This window comes from Cupressus sempervirens, chromosome 9 (assembly GCF_028749045.1).
Source record: "Cupressus sempervirens isolate cs-2001-9-10 chromosome 9, ASM2874904v1, whole genome shotgun sequence".
Classification (NCBI taxonomy): Eukaryota; Viridiplantae; Streptophyta; class Pinopsida; order Cupressales; family Cupressaceae; genus Cupressus; species Cupressus sempervirens.
Window position 1 is genome coordinate 510,340,721 of NC_143126.1, and position 16,137 is coordinate 510,356,857.

At 33.8% G+C, this 16,137-nt stretch overlaps 1 protein-coding gene across 1 annotated transcript in view; it reads left to right on the forward strand.

Moving 5' to 3' along the window:
- LOC149539588 (uncharacterized) overlaps positions 1 to 15,863 on the forward strand; it is a 31,445-nt gene extending 15,582 nt beyond the window's left edge. The window contains exons 3-4 of the mRNA XM_089800820.1: positions 14,764 to 14,913; positions 15,057 to 15,863. Of these exons, the coding sequence (XP_089656946.1) occupies positions 14,764 to 14,913; positions 15,057 to 15,542 (636 nt within the window). The 3' untranslated portion in view covers positions 15,543 to 15,863. The remainder of the gene's footprint in view (positions 1 to 14,763; positions 14,914 to 15,056) is intronic.
- The last annotated feature ends 274 nt before the right edge of the window (positions 15,864 to 16,137 follow it).

The window sequence follows — 16,137 nt, forward strand, 5'->3', positions numbered from 1 at the left end:
CTTCAATTCTCTTGTTCAAACCTTTTAAAAAGAATTATTAAGCCCCCCCTTAACTTTATCATGGATAGTGCATAGTTGTATAGCATCATGCCATTTGCATTTGCAACTGTTATAGTTCCAGATGATTTCTTGTAATACACATAAATTGATATCTTTTGTGGATTCCTGAATATTCCTCCAAGTGCCTTTTTGTCCTGTCTGTAAACGTCCTCCTGTTCAAACCGAAAGCTTCCAGTTAATATTGTGAGGGGTTTCAAACCCATAGGTGGGACGACACTCTCTGCTTCCTGCTGTCTCATTGGGTTGTCTCTTTCCTACATCCATCCCACTGTCCTCCAAAGGATTTTTCAGATTTTCTTAATAATCTGACTAGAACCCAATACTCAGTATGAGACTGCTTGTTCTTCTTGTGAATGCTTTGATTTTTTCTTTCTATGAATCTTTACTATGCTCAAACTTCAAACCATCTTCTAAACAATGCTATTGCTCATTTGTTACCTATGTCTTCTCACTACTACCTTTGTGCACAACAGAGAGTGGAGCAACTACCTTAGCCTAAGACCTTCCTTCACCTCAGTGCATATGAACAAGAAGCAACCCCCATCATATTCCTTCACCTCAGTGCATGGCAGCACCAAGGAAACCCCATCATCTTCATTCACCTCAGTGCATGGGAACAAGAGGCAAACTATAAGGTGCATTTTCTTACTGCTTTTAAGTATTTAGGGATTATGGACGAGTTATTTAAAGGTCAAACAACCTAATCATTATGTTGAAGTCTAACATTTGAGGATGATGTAGTAGAAGGTTTACTTAACATGTGGCATATGGCTGGCTTCAGCTAGACCACAGACTTAGGAAGCAGGATAACTGTAATAAATTTGGTAAGGTTCTTCCAGGATGAGGGATATCCTTACCATTTGCCATATCAATGCCCTTTAGGATAGGTTTACTATTCAGTGGCAATTGATGTGCAAGTGATTATCTGTGCTGCAGAAATGCAAAAATTCACCACTGACGTTGACAGTCCGACAAATGAAGTTTCTGACATTGATTTCAATGTTCAGAGCACTAGGAAGGTGATTCATTGACCATGGACTGATAAACAATCTAGCATCCACATGTGGCATATGGCTGGCTTCAGCTAGACCACAGACTTAGGAAGCAGGATAACTGTAATAAATTTGGTAAGGTTCTTCCAGGATGAGGGATATCCTTACCATTTGCCATATCAATGCCCTTTAGGATAGGTTTACTATTCAGTGGCAATTGATGTGCAAGTGATTATCTGTGCTGCAGAAATGCAAAAATTCACCACTAACGTTGACAGTCTGACAAATGAAGTTTCTGACATTGATTTCAATGTTCAGAGCACTAGGAAGGTGATTCATTGACCATGGACTGATAAACAATCTAGCATCCACATATGGCAAATTGGTTGTACTTTTCAGCCCTTTGCACTTTGCCTAATGATCTACAATATAACTTGTTCAAAGGCTATTGTTGGATCCCATGGAGTAACTTTGAACAGCAAACTAGGTCGGTCCTCTATCATCACCCTTTCTCACCATTTCCGAATTTCAAATAAATTAGAAATGGCTGGATGCATGCCCTATGCCATACCTGCCGGTAATGTCCCCATTTTAGCAGTTGACCAAGTGTGTGTGCGTTAGCCTTGTTCTACATGGTCCCGAGGGCTAACGAAGGGTTTAATGGGATCTTGGAGTGTTTTGGCCTAGTCATTTCCAGTTTGGGCCAAATCGAAGTTGATTTACTCAGTTTCAGGCATACTTACTATTTTTAGTAAGTCGGCAGGACACAGTGCAGGTCAATTTTGGTGGTTGGATTCGATACTCCTCGATGAGAGCTTTCCGATGAGCTATCACTCGCATTATTTGGAGTCCGATTGCTAATACATTTTAATGCCTGAAGTTTTATTAAAGTAACGTCTAATTTAATTGTAAAATATTAAAGTGTTACTTTAATATTTATTTTATGGTGATGTGTACCCAAGGGAGACATAAGGGGTATTTTAATATATGTTTTATATTACACATCTTTTATCCCACATTGCCCATATGAGTTGAGCAGACCCGTGGGAATAGAATAAAAGGAAGCATTTGTGGCTTCATTAGACAGGTTGAATATGAGAAGAAATTAGTGTGTGAGATGCAGCTTTGTTCTTGGCATTTGAGGACGTCTATCCTCTCTTGTAACATTCTAGATGTCATTCCCTTGGGGTTTGGCCTTTGGAATTCTTTCTTATTGGCTTCATTATCAGGCAGTTTAGTTGCATTTCCGGCTACAGGCAGATTTGATATTTTGCTCATATCTTCTTCGCTACTTGTCCGACGCTTATGCCGCTTGGAGTGAATGGTATTATGAAGGTAGTGGACTGATTGGAGGACAAAGTATTGTAGCAGCAAGTTCGTAAGCATGGGCTGGAGTATTATGACAATATTGCTGAAGTAATTAGTGAGTTGATAAATCTGCCATGTATTTGGTTTTATGAATTCTGAAAATAACATTTTATTAGCAGCCGTTCATTTCCACTTTGCATATTATTGTAGTTTCTTTTTTGTTTATGTTGTATGATACCAATTCCATGCACGAAACACAACAAACAAATAAACGTTTGATTTCCGGAGTTATAAGGGGTTTTAAGAAGTTGAATGCAAACTGTTTGACATAATTCCTTTCAGCAATTTGGTTTAGTTTTTTGGGACATCTAGGGGTGCCCATTACACTGCCAATACGATAGTGTGCAGAAGTTGAGGAAAATATGGATAAGTGTGCAATTTGAAAAGAATGAAAGATTATTTTGAAGTGCTGCAATTTGAAAAAGAAGAAATATTATGACTAAATTCTAAATATTTTTATACTTACCTTTTCTACACTCTTGTATGTTTAAATAAATTTCAAACATTTAAACATTTAAATATTTAAATACTTTAAATTTTTATTATTCTTTGAAATTTTAATAGTAATTATATTATAATATAATATGTAATTTAGTAAATTTAGAAAATATTATATAACATTATTTAATAATTTTACGTTAGTTTAAAAATTATATAATAATGTCACTTTAGTTTATAAGTTATATAGAATATTTTTAATGAATATTATTATTTTTAAAATGAAAAAATTTCTTTTAATTTGTATTTTAAGATAATCACAATATTTATTATTATTAATATATAATTTTATATATAAATTTGTGATACGCAAATTATCTTTTTCACAATATTTATTATATTTAATATATAAATTTATATTTAAATTTTTTAATGTTTAAAATTTTTCACATTTTTTATATGTAAATTATATTTTATTTAAACGTGTGTAAAAATTAGATTTTTACGCAAATATAACTTTTACATGTGTTGCTTAAATACAAAATCTAATTTAATTATAAAATTAAAAATTTATTTAAATTGTTCATTGATATAGTTGACTTTATATAAATTTTGAAAATTGAATAGTATTAAAATATTTATTATTCTACAATAAAGATGATAGCAAATTTGATTAATTTTTTTTATCAAATAAGAAAGATAAATATTACTAAGTTAAAGAAAATAATAATAAATATTTATATGGAAATCGTTTACAAATCTTGTGCTCATTCAAGCAACAACATGAGAACTACAAGTTTATTCAAGCTCCTTTGAGCAACGACATAGAAACAAGAGTCATAACTTAGAATTCCACAAAGATATCCCGCTTTGGATTTGAACCAGGTTCTTCACAATGAGAACTCATTGCTTCAAGCAACTAAGCTAAACCCCTTGAACAATAATAATAAAATTTAAAAAACCAACTTTGTAATATAATTTTCCTTTTTCCAAAAAAAATATTAATCAAATTTACTATTATTTTTATTGTTCAACAATGGATGTTTTACTGTGGTTATGTAGCTTTTAAAAATATATATAAAGTCAATGATATCAATGAACAATTTAAATAAATTTTAAATTTTAAATTTCTTATACTTCAATTAGATTTTTTTTATTTTAGTTGCATGTGTAAATGTTAGATTTTTTATATTATGTAGATTGTTATTAGCTGAAAAGTCTAATTTTTACATGTTGTTTAAATAAAAATCTTACTTAAATTAAAAAATTTAAAATTATATATTAGTAATAATAAATATCATGATTATATTAAAACGCAATCTATAGGAATTTTTTAATTTTATGAATAATTATATTTATAAAAGTATAGTGTATATATTTTAAGTTAAGTAACAGCATTATTAAATAACTATTATATAATATATTCTAAAATTACTAAATTACATATTATATTATAATATAATTGTTATTTAAAAAATTTGAAGAATAATTTTTTTTTAAAACATATGAATATTTAAATGTTTGAAATTTATATAAACATTCAAAATTGTTTATTAAACATATAAATATTTAAATGCTTGAAATCTGTTTAAAACATACAAGTGTTTCGTAAGAAAGGGAAATTGTTAACCGACCAAAAAAAAGGAAAGGGGAGGTATAAAAATGTATGAAATTTAATCATAAATAATCTTTCTTCCGTTTCAAATACACTTTAAAATTATCTTTAATTGTTTTCAAGTTGCACAGCAGTCCAAATTGCACAGCAATCCATATTTACCTTGATTTCTGCACAATATTGTGTTGGCAGGAATGGCATGGGCATCCATCCAGCCATTTCTAATTTTGTGTCTGGATAGCCACTGCCTTATGCACTTTGCCTAATGACCTACAATTTTACTTGTTCAAAGCCTATATTTGGATCTCATGGAGTTACCTTGAACAGAAAACTAGGTCAGTCAAAAACCCTCTATCATCAGCATTTCTCGCCACTTCTGAAATTCAAAACAATTAAAGAATTCATGTTTTAATCACATCCTACAGAAAATATAAATTTTTTTTTTGCACCCAAACCAAATTAATCATTCAAACAGTTAAAAACGCTAATTATTTTAATCTATAATTTGATTGTTTTCCATTGATCAAAACATTGTCTTAGTTTCATCAGGTGAGATATGGAGCTGTGTCTGTCCTACCTTGCTTGTTTGAATGTATTTTTCCTTGTGAGCTTCAACAGGTTCCCATTCCCATCCATCCTCCTCCTGAATATTGCACCCTTTTAATGTCAAGCTCTTCACAAATTTAGGGGTATTCCAAAGGTCTTTTCTTGGATGGGCAGAAGTGCAGCAATTCAGTAGAGTGAGCTATGTATGGTTTTTGCTATCTGAAATAACTTCATTTTCTATCCCTTTAAATTTTCTCGATTCTTCCAACATTTCCCTTTTCCTGCATTAATTATATTATTGTTCACTATGGCATAAACTATAGCCAGTGAAATGTTATATTTGTTATTCCTCTGCATACACAAGTTATTCTCCACCCCCTTAGAATTATTCACCATTCAGGATTTCCAAGGGTTCCACGCAATCCCACCAACCCAGAATTCACATCCTCTTCAAAGTCAAAGCAACGAGAAGCCAAATTCTGTACTCTCAGCTGGTCTTTACACACAAAAAAGCAATAATTTGATGACAGAAATCTAACTGAGCTATCTGTGGCACATGCAAACCAACTAGGGAAATTGGAGAAGCTTGAACATTTTTGTCCTCTCAACCAGACCAAGAATTCCAAGATCAGTGTCCCCATCTCACCTCGTATCCATTACAGCCTTCTCATTAGCTTTTATATCGTGTTACCATCTCATTGGTGTGGGATATTTCACCCTTGTTTATAATAGATTGACAATGTTGAGTTCTCTTTTATCTGATATTATATTTCTTTTTGCTTTCAAATATCATATCTTAAGGATTTGATGTTGTACACTCTTTTAGCTGAAAACTTGTGCCGAGGTTTGGATTTGTTTCTTTTGGTGTTTTAATGGAACGTTACCTCCAAAAAAACTGTTGTCTTTAGAGGTGGGGATGTTCTGAAGTCTTAGAGACTTTGGGGTAATGTCCCTTTGCCACCCCCATTGCCATCAGCAGAAGGGAGGAGTTGTCTTCCTTATGTCATTTGTGGGGCTTTCCCCATGATGATGATGTTGAGGGAAGATAGGATGTCCCTTAGATCTCGAAGAAACTTGCTTCCCTTGAAAGTGGGCCATTAGCACTATCCCAGAAAGTTATATTGTTGACCCTAATACGTAAAATTTTAATTAGCATTTTGTTTGTAAGTCATCTTTAATTTTTCTTGTTTGAAACTTTGTATGATTGTTGTTTGGTTGGATTTCAACATTGTTTTGTTAAGATGTATTATTAGGGCTCTTGAATTGCATTGATGTTAATGCATTCTAGCAATATTGATAGTAATTCATTCGTTTGCAACACATCATAAATATTTTGTATTGATTAGCTATGTTGTGCCAAAAGCCAAAGATACTTATACAAGAAAGAGTTATTCTGATGTTCGTTCTTTGATGATATTTAACAATCGTGTATATGAAATTTCCAATAAGATCCTCAATACTTTATTTCTATGAATAAGCACAATTTACTAAATATCAAGGTCACCGGGAGACGGGGAGACTTCGAGGTCTCCGGTACTAGTACTGGTACCGGTACGGCAATTTTTCAAATAGGAGACGGGGGTACTTGGAGACGGCAATTTTTTTTTTTAAATTTTTTTTTAATAGTTTAAAGAGTAATACTAAAAGTAAATACAAAATTTGGAAATAGTAATACTGTAAGACTAAAGTAAATAATAATAGTAATGTCACATCAAAAATTAAAATAGACTCAAAGTCAAAGATTTCAAAACTCACATGATCACAATATTGTATCTCATAGACATATTTGTTTTTCGAATATTGCATATGATCACCATCATATCAGATTGATAATCGCTAAGATTATCATTACATATTGAAATTTTAAATTCAAAAAAGTATAGTTTGAAGCTGAATTGTCGATATGCAAACAAAAATGAACACTTTGTACAATAAACAAAAAACAGAAATATATCTAGTACTAGTATGTTGATGGTACTATCATCTACTCCACAAGGTTGTGATCATCCATCTCAAGGTCTTTAGCTATCATGCTCTCCAAAAAATCATCACTCTCCAAAAACATTTTAAATGATTTAATCATTTAAATTGTTGAATAAAAATAATTTAAAAAAAAATTTCTAATGTTTTAAAAGTTATTAATTTATTAAATAAAATATTTTAAATGATTTAATCATTTAAATTGTCGGTGGTCTTAATTTTTGTATTAAAAACATTAAAATGAGGGCTAAAATATATAAAATTATTTAATATTATATTTTACATTTATATTTTACTAGGAGACTTCGGGGAGAGTTCACTTTTTGGATTAGGAGACGGGAAGACTTCAGGGGACTTCGTCATGAAGTCTCCAACTTTTTTTGAGGTCTCCAGAGACGCAAAAAGTCTCTGAGACCGAGACGCGACTTTTAGGGGGGAGACGGGTCTCCTGGTGACCATGCTAAATATTTATAAGAAAAGAACAACACTAGAGTGTTCATTTAGTTTACAAAATATTTAGTTTTTTATGTAAGAAATTTAGTGAAGTGATACATCAAAATCAGGTAGAAGAATTTATGCATGCACATGAAAAATTAGGATGCTTATTTGGAGAAATACTCCAGTAGAAAAGTCCACAAATATCTTGAATTGTTTTTATTCCTTCTGAAACACTTTATGACAGATTGTGCTTCCCCTAGAAAATACCGGATGATGGATCATGATCGATCAAAATGTTCTATTCACTTCAAAGTAATTTTAGATGATGGTTCAACATTGAATGTTTCCTGGTTCTTCTGGTCTGTTAATTGGAATTTGAAGATGGACCATATTGCTTAGTCCCACATCTAGATAAACATTAGTCCCTTATTTCACATACTGCAAGGATCAATTATGTAAATGGAATTTGTGTTTGCTCAACAATTTAAGGTAGATATTTCCTTTATAACAAATATTTCGAACACACATGTCCAGAACTAAATATTCTTTAGATTTTAACACTAGATGCTTATGAAAGGATCTATATGTTTCAAGCATAAAGTCCATAAGGCAGCTTCAACTTCTATAAGAAATGATCCAAAATATTTGAGGCAGTAAGGCTCTGGCATCATCTTCAGCAGAATAGGATGCACTATCACTAGTGACATCCAAATCTACAGCAGTTTATGTGCTTTTAGGTTAATCTCATGAGTACATCTTGTGGTCATAAAGGTTTGATAGCATGTGTTCTAATACTGAGGAAATGCTTCATGGCACGAGTCCAATGCACGTGCCACTTGAGATACAAGAATATGCTGAAATGACACTGCAGCATTTACATCAAGCAGTGTACTCTTAATCACAATCGCTACGTGTGGGTAAGAGGAAGATTTTTGTTTAGTTTTTATTATGTAATGCAATCTCTTCTCCCAAGGGCTTACAAAATAAAGGTTGCATAATTTGTATGGAATTATCGTGAAGGGATTTCCACAATCCATCATAATCTTAGTGCAGCTTTCTGGATTTGATTGTATGTGGTATTTTTGCATTAACGTTTTGAATCACACTCAGTGATACATCATTTCCTCATACTCCTCTCATCCTGAAGATGAATCACTGAGTGTGATTTGAAATGTTGATGCAAACATGCCACACACAATCAAATCCAAAAAGCTGCACTATTTCTAGAGAAGTAGCATAACTTTGAACATTTTCCAATTAACTCTTCATAATGCCAAATCTCTAAGACAAAAAGTATTCCAGTTGACCTCTCTCCCTTGAGAAGATGAAATCAACACAACCAAATAGTTTCAAGAACCAGTTCCCTTCTGTTTTAGCAGAAGCTGATTTGACTTTTTTCAAATTGTCACACTCCTTTAGTTAAATTTTTTTAATAGTCCGGGATAAGAAGTTAGTGTTTATATTATAAAGTTAAAACACTGAACAATTAACAACGTAATCTGAGAACAAGCTAAGTGTAAGAAGATTGCATCATAGAAATGCTAATGGAGAGAGGAGTGTAAGAAGATTGCATTATAGAAATGCTAATGGAGTGAGAAGCAAAATGAAAGGAAAAGCTGTCAACTTTTCCTTGAAAGCCCTACATTATAACCCTTGTACACTTTCTTTTTTCTCTCATTAGGTTATCAATTTTATGATATCTCCTATTTCAAATGCAAGAATAACAAGGTAGGAAATGAATTAAAGGGGTAGCATGTAACTTCTTCCCGTCTTAAACACAAGATTGTGCTGACCATGTTATGTCTGAAAACTGCATGTCCACAATCCTAGAACATGCTTGTCACATGGCCTTCATCAACAGAGAGGGGATGACCAAAGGCCTACGTTGAGAGTGGGTAAACTTTCCTGTGCTTTGGGCTTGGCTTAAACCAGAGAGAATGTCTGCAGGGGTAACCTAAATAGGTTTATACATCAAATGTAACAAATAGAAGCCGTGCCCAACTGTACTCTTAATTCTATTCCTTGTCACTAGATCAGGTGTAATGGGTTGCAGAAGACCTTTATACAGTTGATCACACACCTTGTCCACACACCTGTAAACAACAAAGGTTTTAATAGTTCCTATTATTAGTGTTAGCTTAGTTGCCAGACAATAAGACACAGTAGACATGTTCAGGTTCTTTGACGTTTTGACAGTTCTGGTTTACCAATAATTCAATAGTTTCTATTATTAATGTTTACGTAGTTGCTAGACACAATAGACACGCTCAGTTTCTTTGATGTTTTAACAGTTTTGGTTCACTAAGAATTTTTTCTTGGTTTACATTACTGAACCTTACACATGTAAAACGTAATCTTAACCTATAGCTAATTAGAATAGAAATGTTGTCAAAATAAAAGAGCTTTATCTTTAAACAACAAAGACAGGTGACTGTATTGTTTGTTGCAATGGAGTCATAACAACAAAGAGGAAAGACAATATACTTCATAAAGCATTAACAAAAGTAGGCTTATAGCTATATGGAATCTAAAGATTGCATCATGACAATAAACATACTGAAATCCATAAACAGAATTGTGACAACCCATATGAATGGATAGATGGTAAATTACAAAACTTTTGTAATACATTATGTGTTGTCACAAGAATAATCAGACCCACAATACATTTGTGTCAATAGTAGGGCAACGGAATATCTAATTACAATTACAATATTACCCTAAATTGTTGCAAACAATCACAAACACATTCATTGTTGAAGATGTGCAAAATAGACCCCATCCCCAGTAAAAAGTGTATCCCATCACTCAACACTCAACACTCATTGCTGAAGATGCACAATATCAAAATTCTTCTATTCTAAAGTGCATCCCTTATTTCATAGTTATAGCATTCAACATTTGGTGCTATAGAACAACCTGTAGACTTAATTGGATTGAAGAGCCAATTGTTTTGTATAGATTCTTCAATGTATTTTGTCTTAGCTTTAAGGGGAGCTTTGAGACGGTGGAAATGATAAATTTTGAGAACATATCCACCTGTTCCTTGTTCACTACCATCATCTTTGACAATTGTGTTGCTAAACAAGGGGAAAGCTGTTGGAAATGTTTAAATTCGTGCAAACATTAATAATATTCTTGTACATGCTTGCCATGTTGATGGTTGCCTTGGATTTGGTGTGTAATGGCATAGTGTCAATTTCTATAGTTCCAACAGCTATATATACATAACATGAACTATCTAATAAACTAAAGACGATAAAACTACTTAATAAACTAAAGACTAACTAAGATGACCATTAAAGAAACATTATAATATTTTAATATATGACACAATGTAGACATGTGGGGAATGCTAGTAGACCCACATAGGCGAATTCAACAACTAATGAGCCTCATAAAATTCTTCAGATCAATTCTAATTTTGAAGTATTGGGTCAGAAATAGGTTTAGACACACAAAAGGGAAGGGACTTGAGCGAAAAATGACACACAAAAGGAAAGGGACTTAGAGCAAAACTCGACACTGCAGGGTGAAGTCCCAATGACTACACAAAGTAAAGGGTAGCATCCTTTTTTTTTTGGTGGAGAGGTGAACATTTTTTTTCACAAGGTAGGCTAAGCGTCATGCTTCTTTCCTTTACTTGGCTCAGCAATTCACATTCTCTTTACACTTTAATGATAAGTGGAACTAGTGTTAATGTAATGAGTAGGATGAATGCATCTATGCCCTAATATTAGAATACCCTTTCTTCAAACAGCTCTCTTGTTCTTTCCACAAAGTTTCTCATGCCACCCAAGGGGAAAATCTCGAGGACAAGAAGTTTCATGCACCATACAATGGTGACATTTTTTTAAATGTATCCAAAACAAAAGAATTTATAGAGGGCTTAAAGGGAAAAATGATGTAGCGAATTTTAACGAAATCATCATTTAAATTAATAATTCTCAAATGTTTGTCTCAAAAAGAAGAATCAGATTGTTGCAAATCCACAATGAAATCTCCTACAATTATCTAGTATGTTATTTCTGTACTCTTGCTCACTCACTAATGCGTAATACGATAGTACTGTTTCTACAATCAGAAGGTTTAACTTTCTAGGTGGCTGAGGTGCTAAGTCACAAGGTTCAAGTTCGAATTCGAGTCCATCAATCAATAAAATTCAAATGAAATACAAGGGTATGATTTAGAAAAAAGATCGATGTCAAATTTAAGTTATGTATATTTATGTATTTTTAAATATTAGTAATATGTCCACAGAATTTTCAAAATAGTTGAACATTGCTAAAAAATTCAACTAAATAACTCAATATCATTTTAAAAGAAAACAATATTAATTAAATAACAATATTATATTAAAATCATCAAATTCGGATGAAGTTTGGAAATGGTGAAAATCCACTGAAATTCAAATTTCATGGATGAAATTCGATGTATTCTGTGACTTAGCTGATGTGTATGGGGACAGCGTATATTTCTTGTGCACCTTTTACCTGGGTTTCTCTCATGTGCTGTGCTTCTCATAGCCTCCAAAACTGCCATTTCTTCCTTTAATGGTATCCAAAAACTAAATATGTTCCACAACATTCAGACTTGAAAGTGGAAAAAGGAAGATTTATTTTTGCACTGTTCTCTCTTTCTGATCAAGGTGGCTCAAGGGCTGCCAGATCCTTGAAAAGAGGGGAGTTGACTTCTGTTCCTTCGTTTCCATGAGAAGGGCAATCCTATTTTGAAATTCTGAAGGAAGAACACTTGGGTCTACCATTCACTTGTTACTGTTGTAGGAAAATAATTCCTTGGAATGTTTGATGATTGTCCACCTCGTCTGCTGCCTCCAACTCTACCCATGTCATCATGATGATATCTATGCATACTAGCTAAGCAGATGATCTGGTCAGATTATTGTCCTAAGGAAATTCTGTATTGATGGGATCTCGGATTGCCATGGCCTCTTATGTGTCACCTTCACATAAGTCAAAGGAGGTCAAGGTATGACATATAACAAATTAATAAATTATACCTGTCTTTCATTGTACTAATATGAATAAATCTTATGTTGATAGCTCAAAAATTTGGACCTGGCAAGATATTGGCTGTCAAAAGCTTTTGGCTGACTTGGATTCTCACTTGTGGAAATATAAGCAAATAAAAGCAACTAAAATATATATTTTTATAAACTAAACAATGTTTCAAGTGTAAGAAGCATAATGAATGAATTTAGAGAGGTCATATGTCTATTTTCTATTAGAGTTATAAAATAAGGGTAAATTGCATACCATAGTATCATATACTGATTGGACTTCCAAATAGAAGATCACAAGTCGATCAATTTTATTTTTGATTTGTTCTTTACCTTGTTCTCAGACATTGGCCTCAAAGTGGTGGGTAAAAATCCTCCTTGGGGATGAATGCACCATCAAGCATGTTCTCTTCCAATGATTCAGTTCTTGTCTCTTCAATTCTGTGAGATATTTGTTAATAGATATGGGCTTCCCATCCTTGGCAATCCAGTCAAATATGGACTGATTTCATGCAAGCCAGTGGCATCACGAGATTCTTTCTGCTCCACCTTTTGACTGAAAGCTGAAGCTTGTACTGCTTGAAGACAAGGTCATTAAGTTGTACTCTTGGGTCAGCTAGTCTCTTTTCTTCATGTGAGTGCTTTCAAACCAGTTCCAATTGTGCTTAACACATAGATCTACTATAGTTGGCATAAAACATGAATGACCAACTTCAATTTTGGTGTGTGAGTACTATAATCTGACCGTAAGAAATTGACAAATAAGTCATTACTTTCTAAGCCTTAAGGGGTAATGAAATAAAAATAATAATTTATTAAAGAAGTGTATTAAGGAAGGATTTAATTTTTACCTGGCTGTTGACTCCTTGTTCTTGACACGTATAGAGTTGAGAAATACGAAAATTAGGTGAATAAATTGGCGTGAACTCTTTTCAGTTGATGAACGGGGATCACTTGAGCCAACATAAGAGAGACTTGTCAATTCAGGGTGCAATGAATCTTGTGTCATTTTTGTCCTCGTAAGCTTGGAACAATCTTTTGTCTTCTCCACTTGATCTAGTGACATAACATATCAGCCAGGGAATGGTTTTTGAGGTGATTGGTTGTACTTACTACTGGGTATGCTACGCCTCCGATTGGGAACCCTGCCTTCTTTCCCGCAGATGGATGACATTTTTGAATATATGCACTGAAATTATAGGGATCAAAAACAAAATAAGTTGCTGAGGGTAGGAAAGAAAGAAAAAAAAAGAAAAAAAGGATCCCTGGAATTACTCAATCCGATTATCATATATGATGACAATCACTTTATTACAGTTGACAAACAGGTCGTAGTGTATTTTCCAAGGAAATAATGGCAGACACTAGCGTAGTTTGATTGCAAATGTTGACCTACATTAACACCTGCAATGTCATTATTATTTTTTGTTATTTCTCAATCAAAATTTGCTTTTTTTGTTTTACTGTGCAGATGTTCTGGTTGAGGGTGTTTTTTCCTGTACTTTTCATTTCTGTCTTTCATGTGACATCCCTTTCATATACTCCAAAGTTGATAATGTTTTCTTCGTACGATGGCATGGAAAACCACCTCTCATACCATGCATAAAAGTTGGAGTGTGGAAAGTGGAAAATGTAGGCACAATCTTAATGTTTTTTCTGATCAAGATGGTTCATCATCATGTAAGGTCAATCATTATTGTATGTTTATTTTGCATTTGCTAAGGCTTGGTCAAACTTTTTACCTACCAAAATCAAAGTGGCCTGCAGACACTATTGTTGATAGTATTGTAATCTGACATTGTGGTTATCCGCTTTTACACCTGGGATTTGACTAGTCATTTTGTTATCGCTGTGCCTAAATTTGTTTATTAGTCTAATAGGAAGCAAATGCAGGGACTTTGTTTGCTTGTTGCTGAAATTTTGCTGTTAATGTGTACGTCAATCTCTGATTATCTGCATAGCTGTCTCACAAACACGTGGTTTTTTATTCGTCCGCTGTCTATCTCTGTATTACAGAATTCTGTTTTAAAGATTAATTTCACATATTCTCATACATCCTGGATACATCTTTGCCGTAGAATTTCACAATGGTCAGTCTTTCTGTCAGCTATAAACTAGTTAATAGTCTTTCTGTCAGCTTTAAACTAGTTAATAGTCTTTCTGTCAGCTATAAACTAGTAAATACTATGTTGAAAGAGTTATTTGTCTTGGCTATGGTTTAAGCACGACATTATTTTCAAAATTTTCCTTAGTATTTGACAAATCAAAAGCAAGTATTTTGTGTTGAAGGTGAAGAAATTGTGCAGGATCAGAGCCATGAAGAGCAGAAATTTTACCAAACAGAAGAATATAATGGTGCTCCAGCTAGTACTGAAGGTCCATTGGATTCTGTTGGGGAGGTCAATCAATCTGCACTCTATGTTCAACAGAATGAAACTACCTCGAAGGACACTCAGGTAAATTATACAATTTCGCATTTTATTGATGTTGATACCTTTGCATGCGAGCTCACCTAAATGTTGCTGGTAAAATACCAAAATGGCTTTATTTCGAGCATTTAGAAGCTGAATTTTCCTTTTTTTCTTGTCATATTCTATAGAGTTACGCACACCAGAATCGAAGTCTCGATCCTTCCGTAGAACAAAAGGAGTCTCATATGGAACCCTTGATGTCTCAGCCTCAAGCGTCACAACAAAAACAACATTCACCTGTGCACGACCATCAAGAGGTGGAACTGGACCCTAAGGTTCATGAGCAGCAACAGGAATTGGAACATAATGAGAGTCAACAGCATTCTCAATATTATTCCCAGAATGGTGGATCATCAAGGGGTTATCAGGGTCAGAGAGGAGGACGTGGTATGGGTTATGGGGGTGGGCGAGGGAGGGGTTATCCAAATGGGCGAGGTCGTTTTGGCAGGGGTGGTGGCTATTCGAATGGTCGTGGCCAGTATTATGATCAGGGAAATTACTATCGCAGAAACTATAATAGTGGAAGAGGACGTGGGAGGAGAAGTTCTGAAATGATGAACAACCACCATGCGGAAGGTCAAGTGCAGGATACTGTTGCAACACGGACAAATTAGTTTTGTTAGTTATAATCTTGATGTTTCCAATCGTGCTGGACTTTTTATGTTCAGAATGGAATTGCAAAGTTACACGTAGATCTAGGGAAAAATTAAATGTAGAACACTGCCTGTCTCTAGTGGATGGATGAATGCTGTAGATGCTGGTTACTCTTAAACTTGTTTTGAAAATGTTTCCAGTGTATAAGACAAATTTATGGCATACCATCAAGCGAGTTCCTGTTTGTGGATAGTTATGCTAAGATTACTCTTCATGTGGGGCACTCTGTCCGAGTTACTTTGTTTTTAGCTAATGATGCATTCCTGGTATGCTTTATTTCTCATGCAGTCGTTCTGGTTACACAACTTGGGGTCAAGAGACCTCAGCTGATGTAAACAGCATTTTTGATGATTTATTCGATCATGCACACCTATGAGGCTATGTATACTCATCTTCATGGAATTTTTTAGGTGGAATTCCAAGGAATAAATAGGGGCATATATCATGGTTGGCCAACATTAAATGCTACAACATGACAGGTGGTAATTTCTCTGACACTGCTAAAATTTTGATTAATGATAGGAGGCTAGAATGTTTACTAATGGTAATAGATGA